Raw genomic sequence first — 23881 nt, forward strand, 5'->3', positions numbered from 1 at the left:
GAGGGCGGCCGCTTGTATTTACAAGTGCTGCCTCCAGGTCGGTAGCAAAGCTGTGGGTTACCACCCACAGCTTTAGCGACCGACCAGGTTGATGGTCGCGATGGTCAAGATCATCGCGGCCATTGGGGCTTATGACGAGACCCTAAGGTTGGGTCTCGGCAACCGCAAGCCCCAGGGAGCTTCTAACTCTAATAGAGCAGGTAGCTCCCCACTGACATCACTGCTGATGTCAGTGCGGCTGCCCACAAACGTTATGTGTTCCTAAAGGAACGCCTCCATTTGGTCAGCCACCCCCCCCTGACCCACCTACCAAACGGGGTGAGCTATCGATCAACATCGACAGCCACCCTGTTGGTAGCGAGCCCCAGAGCGAGAGAATTTCTCTCTCGCTCTGGGGCTTGCGCACCCATAGTGTGGCCGCTGCACATGTGCAGGGCCTAAACATTGACCCAGTTGCGAGCGCTCAGTGCTTGCAACCGTGTCTGAATGAGGGCCATAGTCAGGATGGCGATGGTCACAGTTCTGGCAGATTCCGATGGTGAGGATTAAGGTTTGGCACTAAGAGGAGGGTTAGTGTTAGGTACTAGGAGGAATGTTAGGTACTAGGATTAGGGTTAGGTACTAGGAGGAGGGTTAAGCTGCGAGAGGTGGGTTAGGGTTAGACTGCAGGAAGGTTAGGGTTAGGCTGTGTGATGGTTAGGGTTAGACTTCAGGATGGTTAGGGTTAGGCTGTGGGAGGGTTAGGCTGCGGGAGGCGTGGGTTAGGGTCAGGCTGCAGGAAGGTTAGAGTTAGGCTGCAGAAGGGGTTGGTTAGATGTAGGCTGCAGGAAGGTTAGGGATAACCTGCGGGAGCAATAGGTTAATGTTAGCTGCCGGACGGTTAGAGTTAGGCTGCTTGAGGGTTAGGGTTAGGCTGCGGGAGGGGTGGGTTAGGGTTGGGCTGCAGGATGGTTAGGTTTTGGCTGTGGAAGTTAGGCTGTGGCAGGGGTGGATTTAGGTTAGGCTGCAGGTTGGTTAGGGTTAGGCTGTGGGAGGGCTAGGTATGGGTTAGGCTGTGGAAGGGAGGTTTAGGCTTCGGGAAGGGTGGGTTAGTTAGGCTGCAGGAAGGTTAAGGTTAGGCTGCAGGAGGGTGGGTTAGGGAAAGGCTGCAGGATTGTTAGGGTTAGTTTGCATGAGAATTACGCTGTGGGAGGTTTGGGTTAGGGTTGGGCTGCAGTACAGTTAGTGCTAGACTGTGGGAGGGTTAGGCTGTGGAAGAGGTGGGTTAGGCTGCTGGATGGTTAGGGTTAGACTGCAGAAGGGGTGGCTTAGGCTGCGGGAAAGGTGGGTTAGACTACAGGACAGTTAAGTTTAGACTGCGGGAGGGTTAGGCTGCTGGAGGGGTGGGTGGACTGCAGGATGTTTAGGTTTAGGCTTGCGGGAGGGATAGGTTTGGGTTAGACTGCAGGATGGTTAGGCTGCAGCATGGTTAGGGTTAGGCTGTGGGAGGGCTGGGTAAGGGTTAAGCTGCGGAAGGGGTGGGTTAGGCTGTGGGAGGGTTAGAGTTAGGCTGCAGGAAGGTTAAGGTTAGGCTGCAAGAGGGGTGGGTTAGGCTGCATGAGGGTTAGGCTGCAGAAGGGTTGGGTTATGGTTGGGCTGCAGGACAGTTAGTATTAGGTTGTGGGAGAGGTGGGTTAGGCTGCAGGACTTAGGTTCGGGTTAAACTGCGAGAGGGCTGGGTTAGGCTGTGGGAAGGGTGGGTTAGACTGCAGGACAGTTAAAGTTAGACTGCTGGAGGGTTAGGCTGCAGGAGGGGTGGACTGCAGGATGTTTAGGTTTAGGCTGTGGGAAGTGTAGGTTGGGCTTCAGGATGTTTGGGTTTAGGCTTAGGGAGGGGTAGGTTAGGGTTAAGATGAGTTTGAATACTTACCAAAATCCAATGTGATTCTGACCATTGCCACTGTCAGTATACTGACCATCAGGATCTATTCCATCCAACTATTCCACATTGTCATGTACTGTATGATGTTATTAGTCTATGCACATGGTCTCATTGCCCTCACTATCCAAGCTTCTGACCTTAGTTTCTTCTTATTCCCATATAGAAATGATGAGTTAATAAGCTTTTACCATGATGCTTTGGGAGAGGACTATACCAAGACCCAGAGACTGGGTGAGGAGGCAGATTTATCCTCACTGGGTGTGTGTTAGAGACTAGGGGGGAACATGCTGGGTAACCTATGATTATGGAATGAAAGCTGACACTGATGAATAATAAGCCATAGTTATTACACCCTACACAGAGCTAAATATAGATTACAGTAACAGTGTGTCTGTGTATATATACCAAATTCATGTACACCGCTCTTGATGATGTAGTATAACTCCTAAGGCTAAAGGTTGAACCTAATTATTAAATAACACAGATGAATCCGTTCTCATTGGGAGAAGAACCCACTAAAGTACAATTTGTTTTCTTTATCCTTCTGCTACAAAACTGCCCCAACACCAACCGTGGAGACATCCACCAGCAAGAAAAAGAGCTGATCACAACTTGGTTGCCTCAGCATGGGTGCTGAAAGCAAGGCCGTAACTAGGGTGGCATACCCTGTGGGTGGAACCGTCCGCCTCCTCCCGTGATCACCCCTCTATCTTGCCACTCTCTGATCTACTGCGGCTGCCCGCTGCCATGTATAATAGTGGTGGGGGGGAATGATTGCTGGACAGAGTGGGGGTGAAGCCGGACTCCTTGCCCACTCGGATAGTGCCACCGGGACAGAGCAGAGTACAGTGTCTGGATACCCCACTGTGGACACCACTGCCCTTGATGTGAGGACCCCAGAGGTGGATGATTGCCCCTAGAGTTGCCCGCCAATGGTCCTGCTGCTGGTGGAAAATAGCTAATATTCACGGGGAGATTCCACTGCACATTGCATCCAGCTGGCTATGAAGTCTGTCAACACTGTTCCTGCTCTGTACTCTCAGTGTGTTACTCAGTATGCTAGCACTCAGGCTGTACACCAGCAGCCATGTTGGATTCAGTCACCTTGCTCTCCTCCACCACTCAGAGTGCTGATGCTTGACCAGCTGATCACAGCACCAATCCCTGGGTACCCACCCCTACAAATTCCATTTTCTGACTTACCTCCATTGCCAGAACAGCATATTCTTTCTCATAATTATTTCATATTCAATAGTCAATTTTACATACAGACTAAGGGCACAGCCATGGGGACCAGGTTCACCCCGAGCTTTGCGAACCTCTATATGGGCCTCTTGGAAAAGTGGCTCATTTGGGGTGGCGAGTTCGAGCCAGGCCTGGTCCTCTATGGATGTTATATAGATGACTTATTTTCATATGGGATGGAGATGAGGAGTCGACAGATAATTTTGTTATCTTAACAACAACCCATTCCAACTCACCTTCACTAGTAATTGTAGCAGGACATCTATACATTTCCTGGATATACTGGTCTCCATTAAGGATGACCATATTTCTACCTGCACTTATCAAAAAGATAGAGACATACATCATTTCATACCCTTTAGGAGCAACCATTACAAAAAAGGGTTGCAAAATATTCCTTCTGGTCAGATAGAAATTGTTCAGATTTTAATAAATTTTAACATTCACATGAATTGTTGGAAGCCTTCAGGAAGAAAGAGTATCCCGAAACATTACTACAGGATTCATACAATAAAATATTAGTGATGGATAGAAAAACACATTTTATCACCAAACAACCCTATAGGGAACAATCTCAGTCCAACTTTACTCAAGCAATCAACTTTATAACTAGATACAATTCAGCAGCAGGCAACATAAGAAAGATCATTAACACGAATCAAAAAGTTTTATTTACAGATCCCATACTAAAGAATGAGATAGGTGCAGGAACAAAGGTTATTTCTAAAAAAGCAAAAAGCTTGGGAAATCTATTGGCACCTACATTATTTAAGAGGAACCACACACATCAAACACAGAGGGGTGGGAATGATAACAACACTAACTGGTTACCCACCAAATCCGTAGGCTGTTATAAGTGTGGTTCCATGAAATGTATAACATGTGAATTTATATAGCATAAAACACTCACTTTTGCCTCATTTACTACGAAAATGACATTTCCAATTAATACATACATCAATTGCAACTCGACATACGTAATATATCTCATCAACTGCACCTGTTGTACGCAGTACATAGGTTGCACTACACGTAGACTTAAAGATAGATTTCTGGAACATCGCAGAAATGTACTTAAGAAATCTACAGATCACTCACTTTCCAGACACTGTGTAGAATCACACCAAGGAGATCACAAATGTATGAAAATTGTAGGTATAGAAACCATTACCCCAACTTCAAGAGGGGGAGATAGGTACTCTCCACTCTGCTTCCGAGAGACTTATTGGATACATCAAATGGGAACTATGCAACCTGAAGGTCGTAATGAAATTGCAGACACAGATTTTGACATATAACATAAATTAGTACTTGAGTTCCCTCAGGCTAGCTTATTGTTAATATGTACTAACATGTTTGTCCAATAATGTTTGTCTGAATATAATATGAATACATCATATACTACATCATTTTGGTTGATATGATGGGTTGTATTTAATGCATATGAATATCAACACGTTAATATTTCTTCTTTAGAGATCTTTTGTTTTCAAACATTTATTTATTTTTCTTACATTGTTATACAATTTTTTATTTTTAATGATTATCACTGTCATTATTGTTATTCCACATTCGTTGGATAAAGATGTACGAAGGGGATGTTTATCCACATCTTAGGGTAGATTTTATACACTAGATATTAACTATCTATTATAGTTACGCTATTTCCTGAGAAAGGATTTTGTTTATTATTCAGTATTTAGTATGTGGTTGTTTGATATGATAGAGGGTTCACTACATGAAGTTCGTTATTTAGGATCAACATCTGTAGGTAGAACTTGTAGAATATTGGAGTTACACATAGTTACATTATTGTTTATTATCATGCCAAGTTCATAATAATTGGGTATTATATTTGTAAGTCTGTGTAGAACTGCTTCTATCAGTTCATGTGTATCCCTTTAATGGTTAATCAAAACTATGAAGTTTATATCTCCTCTTAATCACAAAGAGAGACACATCCACTGATAATTAACAAATCCCCTTTATAAACCACCTCTATTCAAATGGAACATTACGCTCCTGAGGAAGGTGCTAAACAGCACGGAAACACGTTGAGCTTGTTTTGACTATCCCACAATACCGGTCACACCAGATAGGGGTGTATCTAGTGGTCCAAGCGCCCCTTGCCAGGCCAGGCCATTGGTTTGGAACTTGGTCCCACTCCCTCCCTCAGCACCTAATCACCGTCTTCAGCCCCTTATCACTGTCTTCATCTCATCATCATCCTCAGACCCTCATTTCCTCCCTCAGCCACTCATCACCTCCATCAGCCACTATTCACCCCCAGGAGCTTCTCATCATCATCCTCAGTACACATCACCTTCTTCAGCTCCATCACCTTCCTCAGACCACATCACCTACTTCAGTCAGCCCACAGCCCCATCACATTCCTCAGCCAGCCACTATCACCTTCCTCAGCCCACAACACCTTCCTCAGCCAACATCACCTACCTCAGCTCCATCACCTACCTCAGCCCACATCACCTCCTCAGCCCACAACACCTTCCTCAACCCACATCACCTACCTTAGTCCACAGCCACATCACCTTCCTCAGCCAGCCCCCAGCCCCTATCACCTTCCTCATCCAGCCTATATCAACTTCCTCAGCCAGCCCCATCACCTACCTCAGTCCAGCCACATCACCTTCCTCAGCCAGCCCCCATCTCCTTCCTCAGCCCCATCACTTTTTTCAGCCCCCATCACCTCCCTCAGCCAGCCCCCATCACCTCCCTCAGCCAGCCCCATCACCCCATCACAGACAGATCCAACTTTCCCAGCCCAAGACCTCACTCTGCTGTACACTCCTCCTGTCTGCCTGTTCGTCCTCACCCCTGCAGGTCCCGGCCACCAGAGTCAGCAGTGCAACATGTGCCCTTACTGCTCCCTGGCCCCTGCTATGAAGGGCATCTAGATGCTACCATTAGGTGTTTGTCCTCTCTATCAAAGCACGCACTGTATGTGACATCACACATCACCAAGGGGTCACCTGGCCACCCAGCGCTGCCAGATTCAGACTGAGTGTCAACTCTTTAGTGTTTGTGACTAACTCAATGTGTATGTGCATACTAAGCACCGGGAAATCACTGGGACGGGCAGCAGGGAATCGGTGTGCCCACAAAGGGATAGAACTGGCTGCGTGGGGAACCATCGGCCGGAAATGGCACCCCCCTTCGGCCAGCGCCCCTGGTGAGTGCCATCCTGGCCAATAGGAAGATACGACCCTGACACCAGAATCTGTGTACACAACGTCCAGAGGATATACCACAACTTGTCTCTTTTCAAGCCCTATTGCAAGTGAGCATACCATTGCAAACACCTTGTTATACTCACTGCATACAGACTGTGGCTAACTGCTATTCAGCCGTCAGTGGCTGCCACCTGCAAATAAGCAGAGAGAAACAGCTATTACTGCTTCCATCCAGACCCATTCATATCCACTGCGGTCACTGCTAACACATAATGGCCGCCCAGCACACTGTCCGTAATACGGAGCACAACAGGACCTACTGTGCAAACTGCACACAGCCTCTGCACACAGACAGTTCGCATCCGACAGAGACGTGCAGACACCGTCCACAGACAGTATTAACAGAACTCCGGAGCAGGAGTTATTCACATTAACAGCACCGATTACATCAGCAGGGCTGCATATCCAGATTGACCTGTGGATCTGTTTTGATACCAACGGCCCGGGATTTCTCTGGTTAATCAGAATGACCACCGATGATACCTACTGCTCTCACAGCAGATCACTACCCTCTGATGACGGTAAAAATTTCCATTCATACCAAAGTACTTATTGGAATTGTGACTGTGTCCATTTCTTCTAAAGCCTTCATAAGGCACCTTTTTATTTTCATTCATATGTTGCTATTTATAGTAAATACATAGCAACAATATTACTTAGAAGCGGGATAACCTATTTTATATTTTTGAATGAATTTTATGCATCACATGCTGTATTTTATATGCTAATTTTAATATGTTAAAATATAAAGGAGGGTGACCTGGAAGAGCTGCAAACGTGATCAGGGAGAGCAGCCCAAGATTAGAGAAAGGTGTACCCACACCTGAAGCAATTGATAAAAAATACGTGTATCCAATCCTAAGCGCTATCCTTCATCAATATCTTCTTACTGCGACGGTATGACCCCATATACAATTGTAAAAGGTAACGAGTATAAATTTATTGATGTTCAAATGACTAAAATAATAATAAAAGATAATTTGTAATCAACCACTTTGATATTCAAATAGCAGCAAATGGTTTCATAATGATATCAATGTATAAATAATGATAATAGCAGCTGATTATCCTTAGAAAAATAAATAGTCAGTTGGTTGCTTTACCAGATCCGAGAAGTGCGCGAGGTATGAAGATTAATCTGGAATCCTCCTCCACCTTCCTGACGCGTTCCTCTGTTCTGGCTGCAGCTGTATAGCGCCTCCTCTCCATCCAACGCGTTTCGGAACCACCTATCTCTTTATCTTCATATCTCGCGCTCTTACTTCTTGGATCTGGTAAAACAGCCGTCTGACTATTTATTTATGAAGGGTAGCGCTTAGGATTGGATAGACAATTTCTTTTATTTTAATATGTGGCTAATCGTTATAATAAACATGTATTGAAAATGCAACCATGTTGTGTTGGGCAATAATCATAGGTTTGCGCAGCTCTCTTTGATAAACAGATATTTTTGAAGAATAGTACAGAATATTCTTTGTGGGTAGCTGCAGCCAAATTATTTCCCAAACACAGATCACAGAGAGAGCGCCAGGGTCAGTTTAATCTTTTATTGCCAGTACAGCGTTGCATCTGCTGAAGTTACCCCTTTGTGCTGAGTTCCCAGGTACTCTGTATCTGAATGGTTCCAGTCTGTGTGATTTCCGTTCCAAGTCTGGTTGCAAATCTCCATTCCATCTGCTCCAGACTGGGTTATCCACTGAGACTTGTTCCTAACAGCAACCATCGGTCCCCAAATGATATCTCCAACCATCGGTCCCCAGCTGATATTTCCAACCATCGTTTCCCAGCCATTATCTCCAACCATCGGTCCAAAGCTGATATCTCCAACCATACTGTGTATATATTATAACACATAAGTAATACAAATATAGTCTATATATTATCACACATATAAAAAACAATATCATGTACATATTATAACACATACAGAATAACAATACCGTGTATATATTATCACACATATGTAATAACAATACCATGTATATATTATCACACATATGTAATAACAATACCGTGTATATATTATGACACATACAGAATAACAATACTGTGTATATATTATCACACATATGTAATAACAATACCATGTATATATTATCACACATATGTATTAATACCGTGTATATATTATCACACATATGTAATAACAATACAATGTATATATTATCACACATATGTAATAACAATACCGTGTATATATTATCACATATATAATAACAATACTGTGTATATAATATCACACAATATAATATTACCATGTATATGTTATCACACATGTAATCACAATACCCTGTATATATGTAATAACAGTACTGTGTATAGATAACATGATGTGCTATTGTATGGTCAGTAGATAATAAAGTGATAAACTATAATTATCAAACAAGTAGACATCGTGTATGTAGTAAGATTATAAAAAGGAAATGATGGGACAGCTGGTGCTAAGTGTGTGTGAGGGAATCTCATGTGCACGGTGCCAGCTGGTAATATATCATCTTATTTCTTATTTATTTTACTATTTCCTATATTGTGTTGGGATGTAGTCAGGATGGCGATGGTCACAATCTTGATAAATTTTGATGGTGAGGATTAGGGTTAGGTACTAGGAAGAGGGTTAGGTACTAGGAGGGTTAGGTACTAGGAGGAGGGTTAGATACTAGGAGAGGGTTAGGTACTAGGTGGAGGGTTAGATACTAGGAGAGGGTTAGGTACTAGGAGGAGGGTTAGGTACTAGGAGGGGGTTAGGTACAAGGAGGAGGGTTAGGTACTAGGAGGAGGGTTTGATACTAGGTGAGGGTTAGAACAAGGAGAGTTAGATACTAGGAGAGGGTGAGGTACTAGGAGAGGGTTAGGTACTAGGAGGAGGGTTAGATACTAGGAGAGGGTTAGGTACTAGGAGGAGGGTTAGGTACTAGGAGGAGGGTTTGGTACAAGGAGGAATGTTAGGTAGTAGTAGGAGGGTTAGGTACTAGGAGGGTTAGGTACTAGAAGGTTTAGGTACTAGGAGGGTTAGGTACTAGGATGGTTAGGTACTAGGAGGGTTAGTGATAGGTACTAGGAAGAGGGTTAGTGTTAGGTACTAGGAGGGTTAGGTACTAGGATGAGGGTTAGTGTAAGGTACTAAGAGGAGGGTTAGTGTTAGGTACTAGGATGAGGGTTAGTGTTAGGTACTAGGAGGAATGTTAGGTACTAAGAGGAGGGTTAGTGTTAGGTACTAGGAGGAATGTTAGGTACTAGGAGGAGAATTAGGTACTAGGAGGAATGTTAGGTACTAGGAGGAGGGTTAAGTACTAGGAGGAATGTTAGGTAGAAAGTAGGAGGGTTAAGTACTAAGGAGGGTTAGGTACTAGGATTAGGGTTAGGTACTAGGAGGAGGGTTGGTACTAGGATTAGTGTTAGGTACTAAGAGGAATGTTAGGTACTAGGAGGAGAGTTAGGTACTAGGATTAGGGTTAGGTACTAGGAGGAAGGTTAGATATTAGGGTTAGGTACTAGGAGGAGGGTTAGGTACTAGGAATGTTAGTTACTAGGAGGAGGGTTAAGTAGTAGGAGGATGGTTAGGTACTAGGATTAAGTACTAGGAGGAAGGTTAGTGTTAGGTACTAGGAGGAATGTTAAGTAATAGGATTAGGTACTAGGAGGAGGGTTAGGCTGTGAGGTGGGTTAGGCTGCAGGAAAGTTAGGCTGCGGGAGGGGTGGATTAGATTTAGGCTGCAGGAAGGTTAGGGTTAGCCTGCAGGAGCAGTGGATTAATGTTAGGCTGCAGGACAGTTAGGGTTAGGCTGCATGTGGGTTTATCTGTGGATGGAGTGGGTTAGATTTGGGCTGCAGGATGGTTAGGTTTTGGCTGTGGGAGAGTTAGCCTGTGGCACGGGTGGGTTTGGGTTAGGCTGCAGGTTGGTTAGGGTTAGGCTGTGGGTGGGCTGGGTAAGGGTTAAGCTGTGGAAGGGTAGTTTTAGGCTGCGAAAGGGGTGGGTTAGCGTTAGGCTGCAGGAAGATTGTGGTTAGACTGTGGGAGGGTTAGGCTGTGGTAGCAGTGGGTTAGGCTGCGGGAGGGCTGGGTAAGGGTTAGGCTGTGGGAAGGTGGGTTAGACTGCAGGACAGTTAGGGTTAGACTGCGGGAGGGGTGGGTTAGGTTGTGGGAGGGTTGGGTAAGGCTGCGGGAGTACTGGGTAAGGATTCAGCTGCGGGAGGGTTGGGTTAGGCTGCAGGAGGGCTGGGTTACACTGCAGGACAGTTACTGTTAGCATTGCAACTGTCATTGTACTGACCATCAGGATCCCGTACCCAACCCTTTGTGTTATATGCTGGGATTCCATCCAACCATTCAACATTGTCATGTACTGTATAATGGCTATGTAATGTGTGATGTTATTAGTCTATGTACATGGTCTCATTGCCCTCACTATCCAAGTCTCTGACCTTAGGGCCTGATTCGGACGCGCTCGCAAGTGAGTCGATGGTGGGGTACTGCGCGCTCCAGGACTCACTACAAAAGGGATGGCTGTCGATGTTGATTGACAGCTCGCCCCGTTTTGTAGGCGGGGCGGTGGCTACACAAATGGAGGCATTCCTGAAGGAGTGATGTCAGTGGAGAGCTTCCTGTTAGAGCTTCCTGTTAGAGCAGGAAGCTCTCTGGGACTTTCGACAGACAAAACCCTACCACAAGGGTCTGGTCGCAAGCCCCGATAGTCGCGACCATCACCTGGCTGCCCGCAAAAGCTGTGGGTGGTCACAAAAAAAAAGCCCTGATTCAGAGCAAGCGCTCTTAAAGAGCGTCCGGCTCTGAATCAGGCCCTTAGTTTCTTCTTATTCCCATATAGAAATGATAATAGTAAATGAGCATTTACCATGATGCTCTGGATTGGGTGAGGAGGCAGATTTAGCCTCACTGGGTGCGTGTTACAGACTAGGGGGGAACCTGCTGGATAATCTGTGATTATGGAATGAAAGATGACTCTGATGAGCAATAAGCCATAGCTATTACACCCTAGACAGACCGAAATATAGATTACAGTAACAGTGCGTCTGTGTATGGATATATACCAAATTCACGTACACCGCTCAGGATGATGTAGTATAACTCCTAAGGCTAAAGGTTGAAAATAATTATTAAATAACACACAGATGAATCCATTCTCATTGGGATCCCATCTCAACAAGAAGGACCTAACCATGGTGACATATTTATATATTAGTTAATTAAAAACAAGATTGGAAACTAGCAGATGCAATGACACCGCTCATCAGGGGCGGATTTAGATGTTTCTTTTAGGTGGGGCGGTTTAAGAATTTTTGCTGACTCCTCCCCTTTCTACTCATTACTCCTCCCCGCCAAATTTGCTATTTGTATTGTTTTGATATCTTTCGCATCCCATCCCAGTAGTGGATAGTTCCCTTTCAGTAGATGGAGGGTCATTCCACATCCTGTCCTAGTAGTGGATAGTTGCTTCAGTAGATAGAGGGTCATTCCGCATCCTGTTCCAGTAGTGGATAGTTCCCTTTCAGTAGATGTAGGGTCATTCCGCATCCCGTCCCAGTAGTGGATAGTTCCCTTTTAGTAGATGTGGGGTCATTCCACATCCCGTCCCAGTAGTGCATAGTTCCCTTTCAGTAGATGTAGGGTCATTCCGCATCCCATCCCAATAGTGTATAGTTCCCTTTCAGTAGATGTGGGATCATTCCGCATCCCGTCCCAGTAGTGGATAGTTCCCTTTCAGTAGATGTAGGGTCATTCCGCATCCCGTCCCAGTATTGGATAGTTCCCTTTCTGTCCCAGTAGTGATAGTTCCCTTTCAGTAGATGTAGGGGCATTCTGCATCCCGTCCCAGTAGTGGATAGTTCCCTTTCAGTAGATGTAGGCTCATTCCGCATCAAATCAAAACAATTTACAAAAAAATGTTAAGTTTCATTCTCTACCTTCAAAAAAATGTGGTGTTATAAATCCTGCCATAGGTGTAGAGAATTCCACCAAATCTTAGGCTGATATGTACACTGGTTTTGAAGTTATATGCCTTTAAATCTGCAAGTTATTTAGGATCACTTGCTATAAGAGCCTTCATTTTTGAGTGATTCATGAAAAATTTATATATTGAGGAACTATGCCTCCGGAGTGAGGTGAACGGGTTTTCCTGCAAGACCCTGCCCTTTTATGTTAGACCATGCCCTTTTCAGGCAGGGGGGATGTACAGTGCACACTGGATGTCGCCAGACCCGGTGACGCCTCTGGTATTAGTGCTATCAAATGTCTTTGATCCAGGTGGTCACTTTCTTTTGACTCCAGAGTTGGTAGACAGACATGGTATAACTCGTTTGGAAACTAACAGATGCAACAACACCGCTCATCAGGGGCAGATCTAGGTGTTTCTTTTAGGTGGGGCGTTTAAGAATTATTGCTGACTCCTCCCCTTTCTACTCATTACTCCTCCCACTTCCAGTCCTAACTCCTTCTATTGAAACCCAACCGCCAAATTTGCTATTTGTAGAATTCTGACATCTTTCGCATCCCAACCCAGTAGTGGATAGTTCCCCTTCAGTAGATGTAGGGTCATTCCGCTTCCCGTCCCAATTTGAAGTAGACCCATAATCTCCCTTCTTCATTTAGTTTCCATTGTTTCTTATAAGATTAAGTTTTTGTGCTGGGATTTAGCGCCCACTATTCTCTCTTACTGAATTGACCCCAAATACTGTGAGTTAAAAACTTAAATACAGAAATCTCTACATTTGGCACAATTGCAAGAAATTCACGTTAGAATGATGTCACAGGGCTTACATCTCTCAAGGCCAGGTAAAGCATATGGCCATTGCCCAAAATGTATTGTTCTTTCACAATTTCTGGCAATGCCTGTAAAATTCTAAAATGTTGGTATCAATACTAGGTTTGGTTTACACTGATCCCTAGACCCCAGGGCACTGATAGTTTTGAATTTCTCTTCTTGGGGTCTGCATGCTCTACATAAACACCGTTCCTCATTTCTTTATGTCCTCACGCTGGCTAATAAGGTGATTCTATCTAAGTAGATGAAACACTAATTCTAGGCCCAAACAAGTTCATGTTCTGCTTCTACATATGCTACACTTAGAGCATCAGTCCACTCTTCCTGATGTGCAGAGAAATGTAACCTGATGTTATAATATATGGGGTACTTATATTGTATCATTAGGCCACTCCCAGCAAGAACACATCTTACACCTCCTTGGATCTACCAACTGGTATTTATATCGCCAATTGTTTTCTTATTAACGTGACTTCTTTCTGATTTATCATATTTACATTGATGGATAGAAATAACTGTGACTGATTTAAATTATTGCCCTTATTTATGTGTGAGGTGGGTATGTCTCACCCTTATCCTCCCCTCTCTTTTGTTTCCTATGTTCTACTACTTTTCTTTTTTTATGGCTGTTTTTATGTACGACTTTTGGTTTTTTATGCACAGTCATGTAATCTGTATGGTTCCTGATTATGTTCATATTTCTATTTGTCGTGTTGTCTTTGTTGCCATCACAGGGTTTGTTTGTTTTTTAAAAACTCAATAAATACATTATCAAAAAAAATGTTTTTAATACATTATCCGCATTGCATACAAATACACCTAATGCTTATATATAGTGCACGTCCATCAGGTCTATGTACATACACTGGTATGCCTTGGTGGGGACTGGTCTTACATCCCAAAAGGTATGATTACATAGGGAAGTATACATTTTCTTGTTGTCATCTTTTATGTATGAGAAATAATGCTCATGTCCATCTATAAATAAGCTCCTTAGTGTATAAACACAATATGGTCAAAAAGAAGACACTTTTTTCTGTAGAGAACATTTCTCATCTTTGGAAAATTGATACAACTCCATTTTTGGTCTCCCAGTTCACGGACATTGCATTTCTCCTGTGCATTTTATGATGATTAACAAGAGATGATTTGTGTGTAAAACATTTCCCACACTCAGAGCATGGAAATGGTTTCTCACCTGTGTGAAGTCTCTGATGTGTAACAAGATCTGATTTCTGTGTAAAACATTTCCCACACTCAGAGCATGGAAATGGTTTCTCACCTGTGTGAAGTCTCTGATGTGTAACAAGATGTGATTTCTCTGTAAAACATTTCCCACACTCAGAGCATGGAAATGGTTTCTCACCTGTGTGACTTTTCTGATGTGTATCAAGATGTGATTTCTTTATAAAACATTTCCCACACTCAGAACATGGAAATGGTTTCTCACCTGTGTGATTTCTCTGATGTGTAACAAGATCTGATTTCTGTGTAAAACATTTCCCACACTCAGAGCATGGAAATGGTCTCTCACCTGTGTGAAGTCTCTGATGCTTAAGAAGATGTGATTTCTCTGTAAACCATTTCCCACACTCAGAGCATGCAAATGGTTTCTGACCTGTGTGACTTCTCTGATGTGAAACAAGCTGTGCTTTCCGTGTAAAACATTTCCCACACTCGGAGCATGGAAATGGCTTCTCACCTGTGTGACTTCTCTGGTGTCTAACAAGATCTGATCTGTATGTAAACCATTTCCCACACTCCGAGCATGGAAATGGTTTCTCACCTGTGTGACTTCTCTGATGTGTAACAAGATCTGATTTCTGTGTAAAACATTTCCCACACTCAGAGCATGGAAATGGTTTCTCACCTGTGTGAAGTCTCTGATGCTTAAGAAGATGTGATTTCTCTGTAAACCATTTCCCACACTCAGAGCATGGAAATGGTTTCTCACCTGTGTGACTTCTCTGATGTCTAACAAGATATGATTTGTATGTAAACCATTTCCCACACTCAGAGCATGGAAATGGTTTCTCACCTGTGTGAAGTCTCTGATGCTTAAGAAGATGTGATTTCTCTGTAAACCCTTTCCCACACTCAGAGCATGGAAATGGTTTCTCACCTGTGTGACTTCTCTGATGTCTAACAAGATATGATTTGTATGTAAACCCTTTCCCACACTCAGAGCATGGAAATGACATCTCTCCTGCCTTAGATTTCCCTGTGGAAGAGAGAAATATTTTATCTGTACTAGAAGTTCCAATATCAGAGTTATGACAACATTCCCCATGAGTAGAGGGATTAGATGACACATCTGCACGGTGAAGTACTGGGTGTATAATGGGGCTTTCTCGTGGGGAATATCCTGTGATCTCGTTGCCTTCTATCTCACAATCTGGATAGAGCATGGGAAATTCCTCTGAGACATTCCTGCTGTTACATCCATGTGCTGGAAATAAAATACATGGTAATATGAATGTTTTCTCTATGACAAGTTTACTTTGCCCAATAAAGACTATAGTTAAAAGACCCAGAATTATGACCAAATTGATACATTGAATATGCTGCAAGGTACAATGTATAACTCATTACTGACAGTGTAAGTTGCCCTATGCATATAGCAGGGTTTATAAAAAAAAACATCAAACTGTACTCAATTAAAAAGAGGTGGGAACTGGGCAGGTAATTAATCAAAATTAATATTCTCTAACAATAGGATATTACATATAAAATGCACCAACACTTTTTGAGCCAGTCCTGGTTTAGGAAATATTGGGGAAAACCCAGCTTGAGGGTCCCCCATATTTCAATGAATCAGCATCGGGCTTCTGTGCCAGTCCAGTTTAGCAAATACAGTGAAAACAATACATAGGGGTCTCCTGTATTGCCATCAACCAGCTCTAACTAGCTGGGGGTTAATGTCACAGCAAGGGGAAATGATTCACAGGGTCCCCTGGCCAAAGCATTAACTCCCCTAACTAGTAAGCTTAGGACTGGGATTCCATGGGAAGTAGGTCCACCCCTAAAAAGGGGTTCCCCCTCCCGAATATACCCCAGGTTGATAGTCTGGGGTTATTCCCCACATCCCTAGTACCTTTGGTGTAGGGTTAATTGTGTAAAAATAGAATAAATATAGTCCATTACAGTGGGACTACTGGCAATTAGAGATTCGCAAGTGCCAACATTCTGGCACTTCTAGCCTAACTGCAAAGGAATTAATGAACAAACATGAAACACACACAGCGAATGTGGTATTAGTGTTAACACACAATAACTCGCACTCACACTCCTCCATGGTGGCAGTCGGTCCTCTTCTCCATGTAGGCATTCCAGGACTTGGCAAAATAAAATAAAAAAATTACCCATGCCCACGGACAATACCACTGTACTCTAAGTACCGTACTTGCCATATGATGGCGGAGTTGTGGTGTTTCCCATAGAAATACAGGGGAACCCACAAACCATTTTCTCCTGTATTTCTTGAACTATGAGTGGCTTCATGTGACGGAACCGAACTTCATGTGACGGATCAGAAAACGAGGCAAAACGCGTCATCCTCCCACTGTCGGATTCTCACGGGTTTTGGATTATATAAAGGTCCCCACGATCTGCGCCATTTTCACTCCAGCTGTGGAGAGAAGCTAGCAGACATGTAGTACTTGTCAGTCTCTCAGTGTGTGCCCAGTCGGGGTCTTGGGCTGAAGACTGCTGCTGTGTTGTCCATAAAGGGGCTTAGGCTGCAGTATATAAAGGGGGTTTTCTTCAGTGGGTGCTGCAGCTGTTGTGTCACTTGTCCTGTCAATTAACTGTGGCTGCTGCTGTGTTGTTGTCTTGTCCATCAGGCTAGGGCTGCAGTCCATTAGGGGTGCTTTTCCCTAGTGTGAACAAAATAAAAGTACTTTTTTTCTTTTTTTTGTGTGTGTGCGCGTGTTAGCAACTTTGCTGTGCTATTATTGTTCGTGACACTGCCGCAGTTTATCGTCCACGTATTTGTGACTCTGCAGGTGATCTGTCCGCACTCAGCAGGGGAGCTTTGTTGTCCAAAAAGAAAGGGTGCTGTCTGTGTTGTTCATTGAGGGGCTGCTGCCTCATTCAGGGGTGCTCTTCAGCAGTGTAAAAAAAAATAAAAGTGCTTAATTTGTGTGAGCGTCAGCAACTTAGCTGCGCTATTATTGTTTGGTGACACTGCCGGCCAGACTGCGGTTTATCGTCCACGTATTGTGACACTATAAGTCGTAGCGCAGTGTTATTCTTATTCATAAAAAAATCCTGTGACACTGCAAGTGTAGCGCAGTGTGTTATTCTTATTTATGAAAAATCTTGGGACACTGTAGGTCATTGATACCGCAGTGTAATATTTAAAATTAGTACAAATTGACGTGTGTGCTGTACCCCCACTTCATTCGTGTTTGTTGATATGGAGAACAATTATTGAAACAAGATACACACAACCTGTCTTGCGCTCCAAACGTGTTCAACTTCGAATGTATGCGATAAATTTGTCTTCAATGTTAGAACCGTTCTCATATGTGAATGAAAAACAGGCAAAAAACCCCCCACAATAGTGTAATACTGTAAATAAATCAAGAGTTCCGTTCTTATAGCCGTGCTGGGAGTGGAAATAGGTGCTTTAAAAGATCTTCTTCACAAACGTGACACCTCAGAAAAGACTTCACAACAGATCCTCAAATCCCAGTCAGGACACCAGATAAGTGGACGGTAAATATGTAACTAAATTCGTACATGCATGCTTACTTCAACTAAGCTGATGACAAGCACATAGCAGTTTCTTTAATCCTTATATGTCCATCAAAATAGCGAAAATATAATTTCCAAAAATATCTCAAAAAAATCAGAGAAGAAAAACACTTTGTAGTGTAAACTGAAGATTGATTTATTAAAAAGACATAATATAATAATCATAGGTTTATAGACAGCTGTACCATAAAGATGGAAGTACACTGAAGATGGTACCCGGGAAACAAACATGTATTTTATGTATTTTTAAGTTAGGATACTTAGTACATGTTTGGCCAAAGAGGTTTGCCCACCTACCACGTCATGGTGAACCTAAAAAGGTGTGCCCCTAACATCCCTAATACTGACACAAATACATTATCTAGGACATACCTGTAATAGAGCCAATTAAATGTGTGTACTGCAACGTAAAAGACCCATACCAATAATATCACCTGGGGCAGGTGGGAGGAGTGCTAGGCCAAGAGAAGGGGTATCTCCTTCATATGTACCTTATATACACAGAAACACAGAGGAAAAAAGGGGGGCTGGGCTGCACAAGGTTAAAAGTATTTTAGGGGCAGCGATTGTCCAAAAATTTTGTAATATGACATTGTAAACCCATCGGGGCCAAGGCGTTTGCCAGCGGCAGAAGACTTCAGGGAATCTACCAGCTCCTGTATGTAAGGACTGCGGGTTCTGGACTTCCCAGGAGAGACTTGGATACTTGGTCACTGATAGCTCGGGAGGTTTGGAGTAGGGAAGGACATATGTAGCTCTTCCTCATAGATGAAAGATGTATATGATGTTATGCAGCAGGAGAGAACAAGGAGAAAGGTGCACTGGAAATAAACACTGGAACTGGAATGTAGCACCAACTTGACCCGGATTGGGACCAGACTATAGCACAAACTGGAGCCAGATTGGGACTGGAACGTAGCAAGAGGCTAGATCCGGATTGGTACCAAACAATAGCAAACACTGGAGCCGTATTGGGACCACAGCAGGAATCAGCAGGTGTACTGCAGACAGCTAGCCAGGGAGCTGGAGCCTTTGACATCTAGTAGCTATGAAACTCAGGCACAAAATGCTGTCAGAGAAAGAGATTTATACCCTGGGTTACACAGTGATTGGCCGGTGTGGTCAGGTGGACATTAGCCTGGCACCAATTGGAGAATAGCGCTCAGCTGACCGGGACCAACATGGCGCCGCCCAGTGTCCGGATCTGGCGGGAAATCACTGGAGCACCAGGCCCCTGAGACCACTACCACGCTGGGGGCCCACCAACAGCGCACTCTCATGAGTCCCCATGTGACCATTAGTTTGGGGATGATATGCTGAAGAGAATTTTAATTAGACTTGAATTGCAGAACACAATGCTCTCCAGAAAATGGCCACAAACTGTACACCCGTGTCTGAGACAATTTCCTTCGGGAGATCATGGAGACAAAAAATCTGGAATATAAGGATGGGTGCTAACTGGGGTGCTGATGGAAGACCCGACAAAGGAATAAAATGGGCAATTTTAGAAAAATGATCCACCACCACCCAGGCAGTATTACTTCCTTTTGAGAAAGGCAGCAGTAATAAAGTCCATTCATAAGTGGGTCCGTGGCTGCTTTGGTATTGATAGTGGTTGGAGAAGACCAACTTCTTTTTCATGATAGTTTTTATGCTGGTTGCATTTGATACATGAGGCGTTAAACTCTTGAACATCTCATTTCATGGAAGACCACCAATAGGAATGTGAAAGAAATATAGACGTTTTTCGGATACCAGCATGACCAGCGAATAAGGATCCATGAGCCCATGTTGACAATTTTTGTTAGCGTTCTGGATGTAGGAACATCCTACCAGGTGGTGGTACAGGGGCTACCTGGGTGTTGGCGAATGAAAGCGGATTGGGAATAGGACAAGATTCCTGATGGATAGTAGACACGTTAGAGCGTCTGCCTTACAATTTTGGACTCCAGGGTGGAAGGTGATTTTGTAGTAGAACCTTGAGAAGAATAAGGCCCAGGAAGACTGCCAAGGGTTGAGACACTGGGCTGACTTTAGCTACAACAGGTTATGAACCAAGAAAATAGTTATGGGATGTTTAGCATCCTCTAAAAAGGTATCACCACTCCTCTGAGGCTAATTTGATGGCTAAGAGCTCTTGGTCACAAATTGAATAATTTTTCTCAGCAGGAGAAAATCTTTGGGAGAAAAACCCGCATGGATGAAGCTTCCGGGCTTCCATGTTCTGTGATAAGACAGCAAAGCATTGACTTCAAGGAAGAATGGGTTTTCCAAATCAGGCTGACAGAGGAATGGTGCAGAGGTAAAAGCTTTTTTTAAAACATGAAAAGCAGAGATGGCTTCAGGAGACCAGTGCAAAGCATTGGCTCTCTTCTTTGTTAAGGCTGTCATCGGGGTTACCACAGAAGAATTTTTTTATCTACTTGCGATAATAGTGACCGCCTTCAAGGTGGAGGGCTGTGGCCAGTCTTGAATGGCACTTGACTTTTCAGGATCCATTTGAAGATTATTCCCGGAAATAATGTAGCAAAATGGAATTTTGGGTACTTCAAAGATACACTGGGACAGTTTACCATAGAGATGATTGATACGAAGACGCTGCAGAACTTTTTTCACATACTACCGATGGAACTCCAGGTCTCTGGAGAATATAAGAATGTCATCCTAAGTAAACAACTACATAGAGATACAAGATGTCTCTGAAAATCTCGTTTACAAAGTGCTGGAATACAGCAGGGACATTACAAATATTTAATCATGCCATTTGATCTTTGCAATGACCATCTTGTGTATCAAAGAAGGCCAGACTGGATTAAACGTAGAGGAATCACACGAGACCAGCAAGACTGGAAACAAGAGGCACCCCATGACTTAAGCTGTGTTGTAGGCCAATCAAACTGAGGATTATGAAGTTGTAGCCATGGAAGACAGAGAACAAGACGATGAGTAGCTTTGGGAATAACTAGCAGCTCTAGTAGTGGAATGAGTAACGAGACCTCATTGAATGCGGCTCCCGTCCACCGCTGTGAGAAAGACAGGATTAGGCAGAGCCTTGATGGGAATGGAAGTTTCCCGAACCAATGATAATGATAAAAACCTTCCCAGCAGCTATGGAGTCAAACAGGGTGTCAAAAGATTTGGACCCTTAAGGGGTGGTCAAGTCACATTCAACAAATCTTTAAAGTCTAACTCGTTACCGTTATTACCACACAACACACCACTCAGTCACATTAATTCCAGAAGGGGAGCGCCAGCTAAAATAACTTTTTCTTATTGCACTGGAAATAAACACTGAGACTGGAATGAACCACCAAATGGGACTGGATTGTAGCACAAACTGGAGCCGGGTTGGACCGGGCTGTAGCACAAACTGGAGCTAAATTGGGACCGGGCTGTAACACAAACTGGAGCCAGATTGGGACTGGACTGTAGCACAAACTGGAGGTGGATTGGGACCGGGCTATAACACAAACTGAAACCGGATTGGGACCGGACTATAGAACAAAATAGAGTCAGATTGGGACCAGACTATAGCACACCCTGGAGCCGGATTGGAACCACAGCAAGATTCATCAGGTGAACTGCAGACAGCTAGCCAGGGAGCTGGAGCCTTGGACGTCTAGTAGCAACGTAGCTAAGGCACAAAATGTTATCAAAGAAGGATAGTTATACCCTGGGTCAACGCGTTAATTGGCTAGTGCAGTCAGGTGGACATTAGCCTGGCTGCCACTGGGAAATAGCAGTAAGCTGACCAGGTCCAACATGGCGGCGCCCAGTGTCCGGAGCCGGCGGGAATGCCGCCTGAGCTTCAGGCCCTTGTGATGACCCCCATGCTGAGGGCCCACCAACAGCGCACTCTCCTGAGTCCTTCCATGATGTGAGGAGGAGAAAGTGTGGAAGTGGCTGCACAGATATCTGGGCTGGTAACACACAGTGACATGATGTGAGGGGAAGAACAGGAGTATAATAAGGGGCTGATGGATCCTGATGTATGAGATACACCAGAGAGTGTGGGGAGGAGACTGGACAGATCTCTGGGCTGGTAACACACAGTGACATGATGTGAGGGGGAGAGCAGGAGTCTGATGGCTCCCCCACTGGGCGGATACATTTCCCTCATTAGTTTGTACTGACAGAGAAGGGTGTAGAATAAGAGATTGTTGTAGAAAATGACAAAGTAGAATGTGACTCTTTTCTGTAATAAGTGTTCATTACTCACCTGAGCTGATATCTGTAGGGATTGTCTCCTCCTTACACTGCTGATCACCCAACATATACATCTCTTCTTCTCCCTCTATATCTTCTGCCTTCATATCAGTCACATACGACTCTCCTTCTCCCTCTATATCTTCTGCCTTTATATCAGTCACATACGTCTCTTCTTCTCCCTCTATATCTTCTGCCTTCATATCAGTCACATACGTCTCTTCTTCTACCTCTGTATATTCTGCCTTCTTTATAGTCAAATACGTCTCATCTTCTCCCTCTATATCTTCTGTCATGTTATCAGTCGTATACATCTCTTCTTCTCCCTCTATATCTTCAACTTTAAAATCAGCAAAATCTTCACTCTAAATGACCCCAAAAAAATTCTGTCTGATTTCATTTAGACCACAGGTTCTCAAACTCGGTCCTCAGGACCCCAAGCTGTGCATGGTTTCCAGGTCTCCTCAAATAATCACAAATAAAATAATTATCTCCATCTGTGGATCTCTTAAAATGTGTCAGTGACTAATGAATATACCTGTGCACCTGCTGGGTGATCTGGAAAATGTGAGCTGTATGGGGTCCTGAGGACCGAGTTTGAGAACCACTGATTTAGATAAACAGTATAATATCTGTGTATAAGGCACACACAATTGCTCTACAGACTATATAGAGAAAGTCACTGTGGTATATTGGTGAGACCCTAAATCCCATCTACCTGATGCTCCTGTGGGATCCTGTGATTCTCCTCTGTACAATCCTGTGAATACAGAGGAGGAGAACATCTCTCTGGGGTATTTCTGTTACTGGGTCCATCTGTAGGAGACACACAGTGACTAAGTACATTGTATATATGTGATTATCAGATGATGTGTATATAGGGGATCCCCATACCTGCTCTCCCCTGTACAATACATGACAGTCTCCCCTTACCCAGTGATGTGAGGGGCCGGTGATTCTCCATCATCACGTCCTTGTACAGACCCTTGTGTTCCTCTATATACTCCCCCTCCTGCATGGAGACATAGACAGTGACATCCTGACCCCTTATAGGAACCTGAAACACACAATGATACAGTCATCATCCAGACACATCCCCCAGTGTTACTGTATAATGTCCCATTCCCAGCAGTCACCTCTCTAGTCATCACCCAGACACATCCCTTGGTGTTACTGTATAATGTCCCATTCCCAGCAGTCACCTCTCCAGTCAGCAGCTGAATGATCTTGTTGGTGAGTTCCAGGATCTTCTGGTCATTGTCTCTCATATGTATCAGTGAGTGAGGTGGAGGCACCGTGATGGGGCGTTGGGTCCTGCTCAGTCCTCCTGACTCATGGGGAAAGCTGCTGGGTGTCTCACAGCAATTGGATGTCTTCTTCACTACTGTGTAATCCTGTGTATTGGGGGAGACACCAAATATCACTGCATACACTCCCATATATCACTGTAACAGTCCCAGATCCCCTCACCTCCCAAGTCAAGTCCCTGTATTATTACTATAGACATAAGTGATGTCACTGTGACACTCCCAGATCCCCTTACCTCCCCAGTCATGTCCATGTATTATTACTATAGATCTAAGTGATGTCACTGATACTCACAGATCCCCTCACCTCCCCAGTCATGTGCCTGTATTATTACTATATACATAAATGATGTCACTGTGACACTCCCAATTCCCCTCACCTCCCTAGTCATATCCCAGTATTATTATTATATATAT

General features: G+C 43.9%; 1 protein-coding gene across 1 annotated transcript in view; it reads left to right on the top strand.

Annotated features, from left to right (window-relative positions):
* LOC148501738 (uncharacterized) overlaps window positions 1–23881 on the top strand; it is a 282577-nt gene that overhangs the window by 207727 nt on the left and 50969 nt on the right. The window contains exon 31 of the mRNA XM_088450031.1: window positions 19737–19741. Within this exon, the coding sequence (XP_088306157.1) occupies window positions 19737–19741 (5 nt within the window). The remainder of the gene's footprint in view (window positions 1–19736; window positions 19742–23881) is intronic.

This window comes from Taudactylus pleione, unplaced genomic scaffold, assembly GCF_031769625.1.
Source record: "Taudactylus pleione unplaced genomic scaffold, aTauple2 ptg000504l, whole genome shotgun sequence".
NCBI classification, from domain to species: domain Eukaryota; kingdom Metazoa; phylum Chordata; class Amphibia; order Anura; family Myobatrachidae; genus Taudactylus; species Taudactylus pleione.